We start from the raw sequence: 20,893 nt of genomic DNA, 5'->3' as shown, positions 1-20,893 counted from the left end.
TCAAAAATAGCTAAAATCACAAATTGTTTCGAAAATATTTTTTAAATATTTTAAGCTGATTTCTAGGAATAAAATATTCCTCACTCATCTTTAAAAAAAAAAAAAATAGCACCTTTTAAACAAAGCAGCTTATACACTTTTTTCCATTAAGAAAATTCTTTAACAGCTTTCAAAACGAAAAAATAATAATTAAAATTAATAAGTTTATTAAAATAAATACATCATATCAAAAAAAAGTTTCTTTATCCCCTGTTGCCAAATATAATTTTTAAATGAATTAATACAATTATTTTTGCCAAAGCTAAGAAGTTAGAGTCAAAGTCGGGGAGTCAGAGTCCGACTAATTGTGGGCACAGTAATCGGAATCAGGTACCCCTAAATTCTCGGAATCGGAGTCTGGAGTTTGGCGTCAAGAGCTATTTCCAACAAAATTTGTTTGAAGTAAATCCGCCTTCAAGTACAGAATCTACATTGACTTTCAGTTTCCCCGTAGGCGCTAATGTTAAGGGATTTCAATTGTTCGATATTGAATTTAAATTTGTTCAAATCAAAAAGATATTTTATATACAAGTTTTTCATCAAAAGGTTTTTACTACAAAGTTTGTTTGAAGCAAATTCACCTCACAGTTCGGAATTGCCTTGAATTTCCCCGTAGGCGCTAATGTTAAGTTTTTTTGAACTGTTCAAAATTGAACAAAAAATAGTTCAAAAAGTGAAATATGGGAATGAAGTGTCCTCGCCGAGATCTTTCGAACAAAAAAAAGTTTGTTCAAATCAGACTATTCATTCAAAAGTAATTGGGGGGGGGGGACAGACAGACAGAAAGACATTTTTCCCCATCTCAATACCCTACTTTCCAATTTTTGAATTTTCGATATTTATTTAATTACTAGCTTAATACCTAGCGTTGCCCAGGTGCTTCTCAATGCAACATATCTTTTAGATAATTAAATGGAGGAATTCTATCTAAATGACAGTAAAAACCTGCATCCACACCACTCTAGGCTCAAATTTTCAAGACTAAATAGCACAGAAAGTTGAGCATTTGCAGAAAAAATAGTATCAAGTAAAAGCGAGAAAGCATGAGGCATGTTATCGGGGTTATGTCAACAATGTTCTTTGGTTCTGTCGTGTCCACTGGCACGTTGTCTGCGGTTGAAACAGACGGGCGGTACATCCATTGTCTTAATGCAGAGACAAATGATTGTCTTGCATATCTTGTGGGACAACCTTTTACGTGGTGCTTCGAATACGAAAACCGTTGTGCTGTATTTGAAGGTTTTGTATACCTCAAGACATTAAAGCACGTTGTAGTACTCTTCACATACATTTTGTTCTGGAAAAAAAAAATCATGGAATGTCTTCCTAGAAAGAGTCGCGAATAAAATTCAATGGCTTTAATCAGTTATAAATCTATGCAAAATATGACACCGTTACAATATTTTCAGATATAAAAATCATCCTCAATAGTCCAAAAGCTAAACAGATAGTCCACTGTACAGAAAATAAGGAATCCGGCCATTGTTATTAATAGTCGTTAACGTTCCGTTTCACGGATTTTCTGGCGGTGTTTTTACTTTCACGGTTTCATGTGTTAGGTAGACTCATTTTATAAGTTTTTGTAAGTGTTCAGGTACGCAAGCACATTCCGTAGAAAACTGTGACTTAGTATAAATAATTTCACAAAATGTGTGTTTGCCCTTGCCGTGTAGATTTAGTAGCATGCCATGTAGTAAAATTGGATAAGTGTAAGTTGCATAAAAAGACGTACGTCAACTACATTTTATTTTCCTATATTTATGTCAAATTTCTATTTTCGTAGGTGAAAATGACAGTTAGACATTAATATTGGTGTCTTGCAACGATTCAAAATTTGTCTTGATTAAAATTTTATTTCTAAGTTTTAAAACTTCACACTTTTGCCGTAAATGTTGTACATGATAACTCAAACTGATGCAGGTAGTAAGAGCACTTATTTAAGTTTGCTGCTCTAAAGTATTCCTTTGAGAATATCGAAATTTTAATTTACATAGGCACAGTTGTAATGAGGGGTAGGAATGGTTTCACTGAATAATAGTTGCCATAGATATAGTTAGTTATTATTTTAAGTTACATTAAGCATTAAAAATGGAGTACATGAACACGAACTTATGGAATGAACTATATAAAACCCGTCAATTGAACTGCCTTATAAAGAAATAGGCTTACACATTTTGGTCACTATCTGCGAATTTTTTTAAAAATGATTTGCAGGTCATGAAATTAAAAGAAAGAAAAAAACTGTCTTGTTTCTACTTACAACTGTATATTAGACAATTTTTTGTTTTTGTTTTACAAAAGCTTGTTGCACATTCTGTTCCCCATATCCGCAGCTTCAAAACGAAGGAAATGTATTTCCATGTTTAGAAACGTAATCCAAACACTAAAAAGTTAAATTATTCAAAAATTTTTAATTTGTAAATTTAACTCAAATCTTGCTCCTAAATACAATTCTTAGTCCCCGTTCCAGCAGCAAAATGAAATACATTTTTGAGTGAACCCAACCTTAAGCATGCAACATAAAGCTATCTATATGAGAAATAGGTAATTTTCACATGCATTTAAAGTACTTGATCGCCTGCCTTTATGACTTATTGATCGTGATACAGAACTTAAGTCTCACTGGAGATTTTAATTTCTTGAAGTTTAAAGAATGATGTGTTGCGATTAGTGGTTATACGTCAGATACAAATTGTTTCACCTTATCCCTCCACTGTGAACAGAGTTGCTTCTATAACACTGATATGTATCCATTTTTATCTTACACCATTTTTTCAATGACGGTTGAATTACTTAGTGGTAGTTACAAACACTAATATTTTTCGATTGTTTACAATAAAAGTTATCGAACTGATAGTCTTGGAATTGGAAATGGAGCTTTGCTCAATTAATTTCACGATGAAGACTAAAAGGAAAAAACTTTATAATGTGGTGTAATATTTCATTATGCCCATTTCAGTAGCAATCTCTTCGTGTCAAAAGTTGCATCATACCCACGAACTGGTTTAAAATTATTGCTAGAAGATGCTCCATCAGATGTACTATTGCTTCGAGCGTTACAGTAACATAAAATTTTAAACAATTAAGAAATTTGTTTACATAAAAATAGAGACAGTTTATGCATTTTAAAAGTTTAAATTTAAATTAGTATTTCTTTGTATTTTTTCAAACTTTAAACTTTTACCCTTCCAAAACTTTTAATTCCGCCGTATTACATTTCCGTGTGGTTTCGGATCTAAAGATGCAGTTTTTTTATTTCACCACACATTAGCAATCCTAGTATGGTAGTTTATGTACATGTAATGAACCCCATGACTATCCCCCTCCCCCTTGAAAGATAAATTCAATCTTCACTACTATGCACAAAATTGATTATTTTGCAATCCATTAGCCCTATTAGTACTTTTACCCCCTTTTCTTTGATAACCTGGAGCGATTTCGGTGAAACTTAGGTGAACCAAATTAGGTAAATCATGGAATAGTATAAATAACATATACATGTTGATTTGTTTAAGGATAATACAATATTAAATTAAATTTCCGTTGCAAGGATGTCGTTTTAATATAAGTTTAGTATTCTACTGCTAAAACTGTTGAAGATTGTACTTGGATAATTGAATGGATTTTTAATACCTATCACATTTTGGTATTTTCTGTGCTGGTTCTGCAGAAAATACATATATAAATTTCGTTTATTCTTACAGTATTATTACTTGAAAACTTATTAGCAAAATGCGCAAGCAAATTGATGAAGAACCGACGGTGTTTCAATGCATCCCTATGTCTTTTGCGGGTGCAATTTAAGAACTACTGAAAAACAGCATTTCGTTTGGCTTTCTTTCCAAACATGCTTTTACGCTTGTCGCTAATCGACATTAACGGCCTTGGTTGAGGATACTTTTTGTGTTGATTGCATTTAAAATATCTCCTGATGGTTATATATATATAAAGTAATGTAAAATATCTCCTGGTGGTTATATGTTGCTAACCATTTTCATTTGCTTTGAACCAAGGTTCACAAATTTAACAATTACAGTTAAACTTTGAAGAAACTTCATCTAGGGCAGTTTTTTACGGGCTTTTCATGTGGACATAATTCATAACTATACAAAAATTCGATCGTGCAGAAAAGAGCAATTTTATGACTCAAAATATGAAATTAGACCTCTTTGGGTGTTTATTCCAAAAACCCGCCTATATGAATTCCTGAGCAACAATTTACCTTTGTGCCAAATTTGGAAGAAATCCGACGAAAACTGTGGATTTGTATAAGGAACATACACACATACCCACACACCCACAAACATACATCCATTTTTATATATATAGATTTCTATTTTCTTAGGTAAAAATGACAGTTGGACATTAATATTGGTATCTTGCAATGATTCAAAATTTGTCTAGATTAAAATTTTATTTCAAATTTTTAAAAACACACACTTGCCGTAAATGTCGTACATGATAACTAAAACTGATACAGGTAGTAAGAGCACTTATTTAAGTTTGCTGCTCTGAAGTATTCCTTTGAGAAATCGAAATTTTAATTTGCAGAGGCACAGTCGTCATTAGGGGTAGGAATAGTTCCACTGAATAGTTGTTTCCATAGATATAGTTACAGTTATCTTAAGTTACATAAAGCATTAAAAATGGAGTACGTGGACGCGAACTTATGGAACAAACTATATAAAAATCGTCAATCTAACTGCCTTATAGAAAAAGAAATTGGCGTGCTCATTTTGGTCACTATCCGCGTCATTTCTTTTTTTATTATTATTTGTAAACCATGAAATTAAAAGAAAGAAAAAAACTGTCTTGTTTCTACTGACAACAGTATTATAGACAATTCTTTTGTTTATGTTTTACAAAGTTTTTTGCGCATTCTTTTCCCCATATTCGCAGCTTCAAAACGAAGGAAATGTATTTCCACGTTTAGAAATGTAATCCAAATACTAAAAAGTTAAATTATTTAAAATATTCTAATTCATAAATTTAAAACTCAAATCTTGCTCCTAAATACAATTTTTATTTCCTCTTCCAGCAGCAAAATGAAATACATTTTTGAATGAACCCAACCTTAAGCATGCAACATAAAGCTATCTATATGGGAAATAGGTAAACTAATCGCCTGCCCTTCTGACTTATTGATCGCGATACATAACATAAATCTCACTGGAGATTTTAATTTCTTGAAATTTAGAGAATTATGTATTGCGATTAATGGTTATACGCGAGATACAAATTGTTTCATCTTATCCCTCCACTGTGAACAGAGTTGCTTCTATTACACCTGACACGTATCCATTTTTATCTTGCAGCATTTTTTCAATGACGGTTGAATTACTTAGTGGTAGTAACAAACTTCCAATATTTTTCGATTGTTTACAATAAAAGTTATCGAACTAAGAGTCTTGTAACTGGAAATGGAGCTTTGCTCAACTAATTTCACGATGAAGACTAAAAAGAAAAAACTTTATAATGTGGCGTAATATTTCATCATGCCCATTTCAGAAGCAATCTCTTCGTGTCAAAAGTTGTCTCATACCCGCTAACTGGTTTAAAATTATTGCTACTCGGCGAAGATGCTCCATCAGGTGTACTATTGCTTCAAGCGTTAAAGTAATGTAAAATTTAAAACGATTAAGAAAATTGTTTACATAAAAAAGGAAACATTTTATGTATTTTAAAAATTTAAATTAATATTTATTTGCATTTTTTCAAACTTGAAACTTTTACCCTTCCAAAACTATGAATTCCGCCGTATTAAATTTCCGTGTGGTTTCGGGATTAAAGGTGCACAGCCTTTTACTTTACCACACATTAGCAATCCTAGTATGGTAGTTTATGCACATGTAATGAACACGATGACTATCCAACCCTTTCCCCTTGAAAGATTAATTCAATCTACTCTACTATGCACAAAAATGATGATTTTGCAATTCATTAGCCATATTAGTATTTTCACCCCTGATCTTTGATAACTTGGAGCGATTTCTATTTAATTTAGGTGAACCGAATTAAGTAATTCATGGAATAGTATAAATAACATATACATATTGATTTGTTTACAGATAATACAAAATTAAATTTCCGTTGCAAGGATGTCATTTTAATATAAGTTTAGTATTCTAATGCTAAAACTGTTGAAGATTGCACTTCGATAATGAATGCATTTTTACTACCTATCTCATTTTGGTATTTTCCGTGCTGTTTATGTAGAAAATACGGATCAAAATTTCGTTTATTGTTACTGTATTATTACTTGAAAACTTATTAGCGAAATGCGCAAGCAAGTTGAAGAATAACCGACGGCGATTGCGATTTAAGAACTACTGAAAGACAGCATTTCTTTTTCGTTCGGCTTTCTTGCCAAACATGCTCTACGGTTGTCGCTAATCGACATTGCGGGCATTGTTGAGGATACTTTTTGTGTTGATTGCATTTAAAATATCTCCTGGTGGTTATATGTTGCTAACCATTTTCATTTGCTTTGAACCAAGGTTCACAAATTTAACGATTACAGTTAAACTTTAAAGGAACTTCATTTCGTTCATTTTTTACAGGCTTTTCATTCAGCCCAAATTCATAACTATACAATAAATCGTTCGTGTCGAAAAGAGCAATTTTATGATTAAAAATATGAACTTGAACCTCTTTGGATCTTCCTTAAATTTCAAAACCCTGTCTATATGAATTCCTGAGCAACAATTTAACTCTGTGGGAAATTTGGAAGAAATCCGACTAAAACTGTAGATTTGTATAAGGAACATACACACAAACACACACACCCACAAACATACATCCATTTATATATATATAGATACATCTAGGGAAAGTCTTGATCACATCCCACCCCTTCGAAAGATAAATACCGAATGCGCTATTATGCATTACTGTGATTATTTTGCAATTTATTTGCTTTATTAGTACCTTTACCGCTGCTCTTGGACAGCCTGGAGCGACTTCTATTAAACCGAATTAGGTTATCGGTTACAGTTGAACCGAATTACTTAAAGATTCGATGTAAATCAAGGAATAGTATAAAGAAAATATATATATTGCAAATTGGTTTCATAAGGATCATAGAACATTAAATTAAATTTCTGTTGCAAGGATGAAATAGATGTAGTTTTAATAAAAGTAGTCTAATACTGAAACAGTCAAAGATTGTACGTCAATATTGAATGCAATAATTATTACCTTACTCATGTTTGTGACCAAAAATTACATGCAACCTTATTGTTGTGGCTTTTGTAACTAAACAATGTTTAAAAATTATAATTTAACGGTAGCATTCAAATTAAGTAGAACCATGAGTAACATCAATGGATCCCTTGGCTTCGTACGTCGCAGTTCAAGAAACGATGGGCAGCATCACTTCTTATACCTAGGGCATTCTCGCCAAACATGCTTTAACGCTGATCGCTAAACAGCATTGACGGCCGTCGTTCTGGATACGTTTTGTGTTGATTGCGTTTAAAATAGATCCTGGTGGTTATATGTTGATAACTGTTTTCATTTGCTTTGAACCAAGGTCCACAAATTGAACGATTAAAGTTAATCTTTGAAGAAACTTCATCTAGGTCAGTTTTTTAGGGGCTTTTCATTTAGATTAAATTCATAACTATACAAAAATTCGTTCGTGCAGAAAAGAGCAATTTTATTACTCAAAATATGAAATTAGACCTCTTTGGGTCTTTTTAAAAATTCCAAAAACCTGCCTATATGAATTCCTGAGCAACAATTTACCTTTGTGCCAAATTTGGAAGAAATCCGACGAAAACTGGATTTGTATAAGGAACATACACACATACCCACAAACATATATCCATTTTTATATATATAGATTTTATTTATTTTTCACTTTTTTTTTTTTTTGCGATATTTTTAAGATGCATTAAGCCTTCTTTCATGCTTTTTTCTTCTTTCTCCGACTTTTACTGGGAAAGTAGGCTAAAATGATTTTTTATACGGAATAAAGACACAAGTTGTAGATAGCAAAGTTGCCGGTATATGGCAACTTTGATTAGAACCTATTATAACCTAATTTTGATTAAAATTTCTAGAAACTCAAAGGCTAGCAAAAAATTTGAATGAAATAAACAAAAATAATAGTATTAACCATTTTGAGAGGGTATAACAAAAATCAGGAATTGTTATGAATGAAACAATAAATTACAAATCGCAACAAATGAGAAAAATGGTTTCATGGAAAAGTTGCTTTTTTGAGTTTTGTCACTATTCCTTTCAAGCTGCAGTATGTGCTGATCTTCTACGTATGGTGACCGGAGCAGAATAGTCCCTATATTGTCTATGCGTGTCGTAAAAGGCGACTAAAATGGATACCCCATCTAAAGTGAGAGGCACTGGGCGAAACCTTATTGTAATTAGCTTCGCACTCTTACAGGGTGGTTGGGAGAGTATTGACCTTTACCTTTTACCACCTCCCAGCTCCTATGGAGCTGGTTACTGGTTTGAAGGAGAGAATCAGCGACCTTGCTGCTGGGAGGAGGTGAGGGTGCATGTCTGCAACCCACCGACTCTGCAGTAGGGAGGCAGGGAGTACTCATTTATGCACAAAAATGCAACAGACGCTGGGGCAGGTAGGAGAGGAAGTGGCTAGTATGGGAGGCGAACGATACTTCACCAACCATTCCTGAGAATTAAAGAGAAACCAAATGTCTTCGATAGGAGGTTTCAACTCCTTCCTCTGCACAAACTGCTGTATCCTAACAAGTAAGGACAAGTCAGCCAAAGTCCTAACTATGCTCAAGCAGTGAGTATGCTTAAGATGGTGTGTGTGAGAGAAACCATCCCGTCAGAGAGGTTATCTCGCGATGACATTGAACATATTCAGCTTGTCATCCTAAAGAGGACAGACCTGATTCTCTCTGGGGATCATATGCCAAAAATACAAAAGGCTTCTTAACCGTTTAACCGCCAAACTATTGACGGATGATCAAATTTGAGTAATTTTTTGAAATTATTTCTATTTATGTCTAGTAAATACAGAAATAAAATAAAATTTCCAGAAAAAAATTTTTTACTATGATTTTCAGTGTGTTCCATTTTTGGAACATTGGCGTTTTGCATGAAGTTTTTTTTTCTTCAGAGAATTTTTTTAAACTAAGAGGTTTTGAATGCGGTTTTTATCTTAGCATACTTTATTGCGGAAAAAATAATATTTTAAATTGCATTTGTGTACATATCAGAATTCAGAAAATCCAATACTGAAATATCTAATGCCCATCATATGAAAGGAAGCGTTGCTGGTGAAGTCGTTTGTCGCAATGGAAACATTTCTTAGTCGTATTTTTTTTGCACACCGCGCAACGTCCTTGGGATGCAGATACAATATAATGTCCGTCAGACATTCTTGACCGTTTATGTAAATGACAACGAGGCCCTGGAGGACTTTCCACTCGTACTTTTCTTCTTAGGAGGCGAGTTGTTATTTCTCTTCGGAACTCTAAATGCTTCATCTTGACTTCGTGTAAATCACAATGAAGTAACCAACTAGCTACAACTGAAATATTCAGCGCATTACTAAAAAGATTCCACCACCATTTTTACTCCTCAAATGAGGTCTGTAGCTCCCTAAAAGTTCATCCAAGACGTCCACACCCCCCATTCCTTCATTGTATCTCTTGATAAGATGAGGTTCTGGCACATCTATCTTGCATTTTTGCGCATTTGAGTAACATTTTACAGATGCAAGTGTCTCATGTGTATAACAATTAGATGCTACTGTAACCACTGCATTATCTTTCCAGCTGCACATGTACACTGATCCATCAGATCGATAGTCAAAATTTCTGCGATCTTCTTTAGAAAGGGCTTTTTTGGATTTCCGTGGACAATGGCCAGTTCGGTTTTCACGAATTGTTCCTGTTGCTCGTACACTTTTTTTTGATAGCTGAGAAATTAAGTCATATGATGTAAAAAAGTTATCAAAGTATACTTCATGCTTAGACGTGTCAGTCAAAACTGATAATAGATCATTTACAACTCTGGATCCTAATTGCAGATCAGGGGATCCTTCTTTTTTGCCTGAATAAATCTCCATGGAATATGGGTATCCACTTGAAGAGCACAGCATCCAAATTTTGAAGCCGAATCTTATTGGTTTTCATCTAATAAACATTTTACATGAATGCCGACCGTAGTAGGGAACCATAGATTCATCTATGCTTAATTTTTCATGAAATACACCAAATTGTTGAGGGTTTTTACACAATTCTTCGTAAATAAGGAAAACTTTTCTTAGTTTGTCATTTTGTTTTAATTCATGGTTGTCCATCAAATGAAAGTTGTTTTTTATTTTTCGAAAACGATTTTGAGGCATAACTGTTAGTACAATTGGCACAGATGTATCTTCTGCACTGCTCCAATACATATCTTCAGAAGGAACAGAATGGTACCCACTCAATAGCAACAAACCAAAAAATTGTAGGATTTCATCTCTGTCAACATCTATTCTTCCTCAGTGATATTGCCTAGTTCATCAGGGGGTAATTGGCATATATCTACATCTGACAAATCCGAATCTGACAATGTCTCTAAATAAGCCACAGCTTGTTCTACAGTAAGAAATCTTATAGACATTTTTTAACATTTATGAACAGTTGGTATACGTCAAACAGAATTTCGTTTCGCCCGAAAACAAAGCTAGCGAATTATTGAACTGCATTTAAAATATGAAGAATAAAACTCTCACTAATATTATTTTTTATTATTACGTGACAATGCAGCTGTCCGAGCAGGTGTGGATTCGGAGCCATATAGTCCGTCAAACAGAAGACTGTTATTATTTTCTTTGCTAACGAAACATCATATCCTTTCAAAATATAAACTTACTTGGTTTTGCCAACATCTACATCAGAGTACATTCAAAATGAGAAAAAAAAAGAAACATATATTACGAAAAATGAAATTTCCCCTTGGAAGTCGAACGATTTACTTCTTGGAAATTTGACTCCCTAAAAGCGCCAATGTTCCAAAATTGGAACATGCTATTTTGAAGGGGTACACCTTTCGGAAATATCATTGTACATTTCTTCAAGCATTTTAAAATCATACATTGAAGTATTTTTCACAACTATAATAAATATCATCACATTTTCTGAAAAAAACAATTTTTGGTAAATTTTACAAGAAAAAGTTGCAAAAAGCTAAAAAAACACTCATCTTTGAAAAATCGCAATAAATAATTGAAAACATATAAACAATCAAGCAGGAAATCAAAAAATACTTTGAAATAAGACTAAACTGTGTTAAAAAAACTTGTTTATTTTAACGTTATTTCTTGGGAAAATTTTCACTTAAATATGATGTTCCATTTTTGGAACATTGGCGGGTAAACGGTTAACAAAATAGTATTGGGAAGGCTTTTAGTCTTCTAACTGGTACCTTAAAGCGGCACCATGCTATAATGACCGAGTATCAGTAATGATCCAATTTGCAGAGGTTACCTCTTTAATGAGGGAACTATTACTCAGACCCTGTGTGATTGCAAAGTGTTTTCTGCCTACAGGTTTGAACACCTTGGTCATCATTCTTGAACCATGAGCGATTCATGATATTCCTATTGGGTGTTTCCCGAATTTTACTTCAACTGCTGGTCTGTTTTAAGACTTTTATTTGGGGACTAGTACAATAGACCTCTGGTTGCAGTGCTTGGTTCGGTTGAACCCCCCTTTCTTTCATTTCATTTCATGTGCTGATCTTGAAGGAACAAATTATAGTGTCCAGAGAAAAAATCTAGTGAGCAGGCAAGAATTTTTCTTCAATATCGCTACAAGTGCAGTTACTTGTTAAACACTAAACTGCACCTGTACCCATACTAGTGCGTCAAAGCACTCTGGGTTTCTAATTAGCCTCTACAGCTAGCAAGAAAAACGCTTGTCCCTTGGGAAGGCAGTAAGAACAGAAGCTTAGAATCCTTTGTAGTCAAACTTTTAAAACAAAGACTTCAATAGAACAAAAGAGGCAAAATATTACCGTGCTCAGGAAGTTCTCCGTACGCTTTGAGATTTCGAGCTTCGTCTGGATTGTACTTGAGGATAACGTCTGCTTTTGAATCCTGGAAATCTCTCAGTCCAAGCAACACAATGTCCCCTTGGTTTATCCAAACCTTCAAAGTAAAAAACAATAATTAAGCATTATGACTGGAACATCAATGTTCAATACTTTATTTAATCTAAATTTAAAGTGTGGGAAAAAACTCAACATTATCACAGAGGAGATAAGCCACCCATTAGAGTGGAGTTGAAGTCATGATTTTTCCTTTCTCTCTTTCATATTTTTACATTTCTTGCCCTCTTATTTGGTTCCATGTTCTTTTTAAATAATACATAAAAGTTAAAAAAATGTAATAAAATATTTCAAGGTAGCTCAGTGGTCTCAAATTCAGGAAAGGTACCAAAAATTAAGATAATCTATAATGAATGTACTTAAAAGTAACACATTGACTTAAAAGTAACACATTGACTTAAAAGTAACACATTGACTTCAAACAAGTTATTTACCATATTCTACTCATTGACTTGAACTTCTAAATAAAATTAATACGGCATCTGTTTTTGTAAAAGTTGTCTACTTTCTATTACCAGGAAACATTTTTTGATCATTTTTAAGAACTTGTATTCTACATGATCAGCAACAACTCTTAGGACTAGAATTACAGTCAAGCCTCACACGGATTTCACGACACTCCAGATGTCACGTCACTCTTTCAAAGTCCCAAACTTATGCCGTATTATTTTAATATTAAGTGGCTTTGGATTTTACGACAGTTTTTTTAGTGCAACTCCGGTTACGACGACACTTTGAGCTGCACAGACTGGATCAAATATTTCTTTGCAACTGAAATATTTTCAGTAAAATAATGAAAACACTTGGAAATGTTTGTTGTAAGACCTTTGGACACTGACAAGAGATTTGACCAGGCATAGCAACACTTTAAGAACGGAGTGGGGGGCGAGTAGAAAAGTTCTGAAAGGTACAGGTTTCAGATTTTGACTAGATGAAGGACAACAGAAAGGAATTCAAAGCAGATGGATTGTAATACTGGACGAGGGAAACAGCAGAAGAGAAAGACCATAGCTAACTGAAGCAGAAGGTGGTCACTACAAGCTTCTCCCATGAGAGAAAAAGAGACAAGAGCTCCTCATAAGATTGAAAAGGGACACACAACTCTAAAGTGGATACAAGAATTACAAAGGGTATTTTCACACCCGAAAGGTGAGGCTTAGCCGTCAAAATCTAATCAAATTGAGGACATAAGTGAAGAATTTTGAATTGCAGGCGATTGGTTTCAAAAGTTTAGTTAACACTTATTGGAAAGTATTTGAGAATTAAGGGGGAGGGGAGAGTGAAGGTTTTTTTTAAAATAATTTTTGTTTTTTTTTTTTTTTGCATTTGTTTAATCTAATTAAAAACATATATAAAAGCTACAAATTTCTTCATTAAATCTAGTTTTGTTGTTATCTAATGTTTAATTACGAGCTTTTAAACTATTCCGGTTATGATGTCGCTAAAGCTATGACGACCCTTTATGGACAGTCCCAAAGGTGTCATGATAATGAGGTTCAACTGTACCTCTTTAGGCTACTTATAGCAATCTCTCCTCTGTCGCAAGTCAGATTACATTCAAGCTATCTTAGTGGAAGTTTCAACAATTGATGTAATGTCATTCACTTAGCTGCAATGAAATCTTCCAAGTTCTTACTCTGGAATTAAAATCATGATTTTCTTAAGAGTATTTCCCACCCTTTTACTAGCAGGAACTTCATTCTTCAGAGCAGTCACCTTCACCATTTGTCTTTTGGTTGATATACTGACAGATCTATTAAACAAAGCTAAACAAACAAGTCCTGGCAAATATGACAAATGATTAGAATACAGGGTTGAGTTTTGGACTGTCCAAAACTGGTTTAGGACAGGACAGGTGGTTTTTACCGTCCAAAACTGTCTTAAACTGTCCAAAACTATGCTAAAGCTATGTAATCTAATCAATTTGTATTTTTTATAAGGGTTTTGGACAAGACAGTAAAAGCCAGGGTTTTTACCGTGGTTTTTACTGTAGTGTCCAAAACCTTGCCAACCCTGATTAGAAAAGTAAGTGATGCTGATTTTGAAATGACTGAATGTAGTGATGAGTGTCCTCAAGTAACAATTTCAGCAACATGTCACTGCAAGGAGTGCAGAAAGCTTGAGGTGAAAGTTTTCATGTATGTAAGAACTACGGAAATGTGCATATGAGGCAGTGAGAAGACAAAAGGATGTACGTAGCAAAATTAAAAATTTGGAGATAACCAGTACAAATGGTAGGTGAATCTCTCTTGTCTTGGGCCAAGAGATTCGTGTAGTCGTCAAGTGCTCCTGTACAGCATAATTTGGAAAAAAAAATTCAATGAAAGCCTACCAAGGAAGTTATTTTTAAACGTGTTTTACTCGAAACTTAAAAGTGTCCACTTGCATCCCTTGGCTTCTCATTGCCTCATCATATCATGTAGTCCTTGTTTTTTTTGGAAGTTAAGTTTAAATGGCCATTTGAACATCCAAAGTTTGTAGCCTTGACAATGCTGCCAGTTTAGGTTTACCCCAACTATAAAGCACCTATGTTTTCTAAGAAATTGAATTTTATTTCTAATGCAAATGAAAAAAAAAAAAATGATTTATAAGGAACTTTGAAAACTGCTAACACACACACAAAAAAAAACTTAATTCTTTGGCAGAATGTAGAAAGATTGGCCACCGAAAACTACATTTGCATTCCTTCACTTGCATGTGGAAAAGTAAAGGAGGCTTAGGTTATTTCATAACATTTCTGAAATTGAGCAGCAATATCTTAACATAAACTATTGCCTTTTACATTATTTTTTATTTCTCAAACAGAGGACAACATAAAGCATGGTTGGCAAAATACAAAGTTACTTTTGACATGTGTAGTTTTTTTTTCTGATTAAAACTCAATATTAAAAAACAGAATTCTGCAAATGTGAAGATTGAAATTTGTGGAATTCCGCCAATGGGGGGAATATCACATGTATGGTGAATTTAACTATGATTAGCAGATTTCTATCTATCTGTAAAATGGGTTCCAACACTAAGCAGCATCAAAACAAGATTTGATAATTGTTCACTAAATTCAGAAGAATCTTCCCAAGAGTAAAGAAAATTTTGAAGCAACTAGCTATTACTTTTATGTTCAATAAAATTGTGAATATATTAATGTGGCCTGGTAATTTTTAGGCCTATTATTTCCCCAAAAATTTTCTGCCTCCAGATTAGTTTCAGATTAGCAAATTTTGTAAACAGAAACACATCAAAAATTCATAAAATTTACCTTTTTTCTCAATTTTCCTCGGATATGGCACAAGCGCTTCACACCGTCAAAACACATGGCTTCTAATCTCCCACTACCAAGCATTTTTACAACTTGAGCATAAACTGCAAAAGAAAATTTCCAGGATCAAAATATATGAAAATAAAATATTCATAACATTAAAAACAGGATAACTTCAGTATGGACATAACTGTCAACCTTAAGATTTAATGGAATTCCTGAGCATAAATAGGAACAGGAAAATTTGGCAGTTGAAAATAATACAACTAAGATATAACACATAACACTTTAATTTGTATTGCTTCCAGAGCTGATAAAAAAAAAAAAAAAACTTTTGAAAAAACAAGAATGGGAAAACCGGCAAAAATGGAAAAAATGGCAAAACTCCAATTACAAACACAGTTGCATTAAGTTATAGCAATGATGTAAATAATGTATAACACTGCGAATAAATATTTTACTTATCAATTTTATAATTAGACAAATTATTAAATTGAAAAAAAAATTCATTCTAATAGTACAGAGGTATGAAAATTATTAGAATAATTGTGAAATTTAGTGTAAATTCTTTTCACATCAAAGAAATAATACTTTATTTTTAAAATGCTGATACATTTAATATTGAGGGGGCATCCTCTTATTTTTTTAATAAAGAATCGATCCGTCTTGGAATTATTTTTATAAGTTTTTGGCAATTAATTTGTATTTCCTCGTCATGGTGCAAACTTTGAATGAGTCCCTCTGTGAGACAATTCTTGTTTGTGAAATTCTATTTCTTTAATTTCTTTTACAATGGTTCAGATATTCTCAATTGTGCTCATATCTGGACTGTTTCCAAGCCGTTCAAGTCTTCTTACTTTTTTTTTTTGCATTTAAAATTTTGGTCACAAATAAAGCTTTAAGACACAGAACTCCATCGCGCAGGAATATGAAGTCTCCATTTGGATACCAAACTCTTTACTATAAAACCTTTGTTGGCACTTTTTCATGCTGATATTCGGTCCCTCATGCCTTCTACAATGCTTAAACATCCAGCATCCTGAGCAGAAATTATGCTCTAATCTATAACTTGGGTGGGGTGTAACCGTTTGTGTAATGCGACTCGGGAAAAATACTTTACTGGTACTTCTCCTGACATACTGACTGCTATCTTTTGGTATTTTAAGCATTGATTTATCAGAAAACTATGCTTAAAAGGTAAAAGATACCTTAGTGCATGTAAATTATTGGGAAATATTTTCATAAGGAAAGTTTTAGCGACATTTATAAACAGTTCTGAATCTTTAGTCAGTATGCAATAAATTTAATTTTAGTAAAAAGACTGAACAACTTAAATTTAATTGAACAACTGGAGGAAAATTAATATTTTTCACCTTGCTCCAGTTATTAGCAAATAGTTTATGCACAATTTTTGCCCAAGCAAGTCTCTTTGCCACAGCAAATTTGATTTTAGCCCTCTTTACAAGGATAACGAGCACCAAGTTGAACTGAGATAAGCTTCCTACGAATTAAAGAATCACATGCATTTAATACATACGCTTATAGAGATATTTTTAGTTCATGATCAGTTGTTTTTCTCTTAGTTTTGGCAATATGAATTAATTTCATTTCCGTTTTTGCGATAAATTTACTTTCTTACTGCAATACCCTACTTTGGAATTTATATATGTACATTTGAAATTTAAAGATCTTTTTATTCTACACACAGATGCTTGCAAAATTTTTACTTTTGAGCTATTTCTTGTTTTGTACAGTGATTTTTTTGGATGAGGCACTTGATCGCAGCTACTTTTCTAGAAAAAATATCACTTGTTTCGCTCATGATCATGCAAAAGTTCTTTAACAAAAGATAAAAAGCTGCTGGTGTTAAACTAATTAAAGCAGCAAAAAGCATTGCATTAAGAATAAAAAAATACTAATGCCAACCCAAGGAAAGAATATAAAATACTCCCACAGCAAGCCTGACAGTTTTTAATGTTATTTTTAATTCAATTGTTAATCTAACACATGGTGCAAACAATTTCATTACTTTAGATCAAATGTTTCTCTATTTTATAAATGCCAACATTTAACAAAGTAATGTCCCCAAAACAACTCTAAAGGAGGGAAAAATGATTGGAATAACAAAACAAATTATCCTTCATGAATTATTTCAAGTACATACAAAAATTTCAAGAAAAACAGAAAAAAAATCACAAATATTCTAATAATTTTCACATCTCTGTAATAGCAATGATTTTAAATCTCTGCTATGACATATTGTGACACATATACTATTTTTAAAAGTTCAATTATTTAAATACTTAAGCTATGCAACTTTGGCAGCAAGTGAAAAACATTAGGACTTTCTCTTTTTGTTTTTATGTTTACAGTGCCCGCTGCTTATTAAAATCACATTCGTTCGGGGTATATTTGATTTTATAAAGCGGCTGATTTTATTATCCGGTATTCAAAAAAAATGAAAGGTTTTGAAGTTTAAATACTCTAAAAATGGAATGGAGAATTACTTCTTTTATTTCTGTTTTAAGTATTTCAAAAGGCAGTTATAATTTTAACTAAACATGAGGCGCATTCTTTTAAATAATTATTTGCACAAGGATCTTAAAATGTAGGTGTATTGTTGTTTGCTTAGTAGAATTGGGAGAGCCAAGATTCAATATCGTTTGAGAGTTTACAAAGTGTTTTGTAACATTCAACCTATTTTCCTCTTTGTTCTAAAGTGCATCGTACATTATCAAGCGCTTTTCTGACATCTATTGAAAATGAAGAGGCAAAATTGACTCTGAGATTTCCTCATCTTCTGAGACCCGATTCCTTCACTTCTTGGTGCGTCTTTAAAAAATTGTTACGTATTATGTTCAAAAGTTTAATTTTATAAAACGGCGATAGTGATTTTATTAAAAGATGGTTTTAACATGTTTTGGTATAGCAATGATTCTGTTCTTCCAGATTTGATTTTAAAAAGCGGCTGATTTTATAATCCAGTGATTTTATTAGCGGCGGGTACTGTAAAAATTTTAAAAACAAACATTTTCAAAATGGTAAAGTCTAAAGAAAACTTAAATATTGCATTTGTTTTAAAAAACAAACTAAATTAAATTTTTATAAGGCAAGTTTTATATCAACTTTCTGAAGAAAAATATTTTTAAAAAACTGTCTGTAAGTTCTCAGTGCAAAATCTGTATATTGTAACTTTGGCAAAAACCTATTTTTGCCCGCAGGTCTTATCTAGCTTTGAAAGAGTAGTTGAATGAGATGGAAAAACATTAACTTTTTTCTCTGTAAAGAAATAATGCAGTTCTCTTTTACTGAGAAAATGGATAGATTTCAGAGGGGTAAAAAAACCTGTATATCTCTAGTTTGATAAATGCATTTTATGTTAACTCTGCTTCTTAGCAATATAAGCTCATGCTACAGAAGATGGAAAAGCCATTTATCGACTATCAGTAAGAAGTTACCAATGTGGGTTCAAAGTCAAGTGCAGCATTCAAAGATTTTTGCACACTAGTTACAGCTCGGCAAACGCGTCCTGCAAGTACAGCCACAATAGAAAGATATTTTTCAAACTTTCTTTTGTAGAATCAAAAATCCGAAACCATTTGTCAATTACTACCCTGACAAAACTAGATTATTTACAGGCCATGCGGAAAAACAACAAATAGGTTTTCAAAGATGTTATAGACTGATAATTAAGTAATGGTTTTTTTTAAGGAAATATATGCTTTAATTTTCATTCATCTTAATTTCTTATATTTTATTGTAGCATATTGATTTAACAGGTATAATTTAAAAAAGATGGAATGTTTTGTAATAATTTCTATAATAAATAAGCGTTTACATTGTAAGCTAACAATTATTTTCGGGTCTTCAAAAATGCAAATTGTAAATTTTGTTTATAATATGTATAAGATTTAAAAACAAAAATGTTGCAAATATTTAGCAAATAAAACATTAAATTTATTTTAAACTAGCAAACTAACAAATATTTTATCAAAGCATTTTTCATGCTTTCTACTCACATGCAACTTTTAAAAAATGTGTCAGTAAGTTGTTGATGCAAACCCCATTTTTGCCAATTCGGCAAAAACTGGCAAAAACCTATTTTTGTCAGGCGGGAAAAAAAAAGTTTTTTCCATGGTTTTTCCTCCCCTGGCAAAAGATTGCCAATCTTGAATGTGTAAATATATAGTAATTAGTTAAAAACATATATATTATCAAGTCATAAGAGAAATTATTTTATTTTTAAAACAGATGCAAAATTTTTGCCCTATATTTCAAAAATTTTAATGACTTGTGCCAGAAAGGGTTAAAATTTGCATTTCATCAACACCTAGTAAACAACTGCCGCCTTTTTTTTTATTAAGAACAAGCTCCCCCCCCCCCCCAACCAAAACCCATTTTAAGGGGAAGAGGGTTCTGAAGTTCCAGTGCTGATGTACATTAAGTAATAACTTGTAACGAATGATAACTATCACTGAAAACTAATTTTAATTTAAATAAAAATAAGAACTGTACTGTAACCTAAATTTACTTTTAAAACATAAATATGCACACAGAAATGGAAGACATTTTTTAAAAAAATACTCTTACTTTTCTTCCACCCAATATAGTAAAAACCATACCAACCTAAATAACCTGCCTAAACCGAAATAAAATATTTCTTGATTAAATTTTTATATGTATATTTCCTAAGTGTTAGTTTTAGTGTTTTCAGGGGTCTCAGTAGACTTTTTAAAAATTGTAGAGGAATTTGAGGAACTTTTCGGCAAAATTTTAGGAATAATTCAAGATTTTGCTAGATTACAAACAGGTAGCCTGACCATAGTTAATAACATAACAAATGATTAACCACACTGAAAATACACTGAAAGCGTCGAAACATAAGAGAAATAATATTTTTTAAACTATTTTATCTTAAGTAGTCAGAAAGCGTTTGAATTTGCAGTTCATCTTTTCAAAATTTGTTCTTTTCTCTTTCAAAGATGGGCAATTCTGAGTTTTTACAATTGACAGCTCCTACAGATATTTAATTCTGTTCAAAAGTTATTACCATATCTTCTCTACAGCGGCTTTCCAGTTTTTTTGCTGAAGTTGACCCTCTTTCAATTGACTAGAGCTAAACTTCCATTTTGTTAAACTCGTCAATAATTTTGTTAATTCAACAAATTTCCAAATCTAGATTTTTTCCGCCTACTTGATTCCTTCTTAAGTTCATTCTTTGTCATTTTTCTTTTCAACTATTAATACAGTTGGTGCGAAACCTACGGATTGCGAAGTTGACCTATTCTTTCTGTTACGTTCAGTGTTACGACTCTCTTTGAAGCGACAACTTTTAGTTTGTATTTTTCTGCTTTCCCATACTTTCAAATGCTATTTAGAAAATTAAAAATAAATAAATTGTACATATGTTCTGGCCAGTAAGATTCATCTTTAGATAAACTTTAGGCCTAAGTTTAAAAGAAAATTTGGCCCTATTCAATTAATGTATTTCTTGTGTGATTTATGATA

General features: G+C 32.5%; 1 protein-coding gene across 2 annotated transcripts in view; it reads right to left on the bottom strand.

Annotated features, from left to right (window-relative positions):
- LOC129226135 (eukaryotic translation initiation factor 1A, X-chromosomal-like) overlaps positions 1-20,893 on the bottom strand; it is a 62,193-nt gene that overhangs the window by 8,741 nt on the left and 32,559 nt on the right. For both annotated transcript variants that reach the window (XM_054860842.1, XM_054860769.1), the window contains exons 3-4: positions 15,386-15,489; positions 12,037-12,169 (exon numbers count right to left, since the gene is read on the bottom strand). In XM_054860842.1, coding sequence (XP_054716817.1) covers positions 12,037-12,169; positions 15,386-15,489 — 237 coding nt within the window. The remainder of the gene's footprint in view (positions 1-12,036; positions 12,170-15,385; positions 15,490-20,893) is intronic.

The sequence above is a fragment of the Uloborus diversus genome, chromosome 1, assembly GCF_026930045.1.
Source record: "Uloborus diversus isolate 005 chromosome 1, Udiv.v.3.1, whole genome shotgun sequence".
NCBI lineage: Eukaryota > Metazoa > Arthropoda > Arachnida > Araneae > Uloboridae > Uloborus > Uloborus diversus.
The sequence above is the reverse complement of the archived record's forward strand: the minus strand, read 5'-3'. Positions and strand labels throughout refer to the sequence as shown.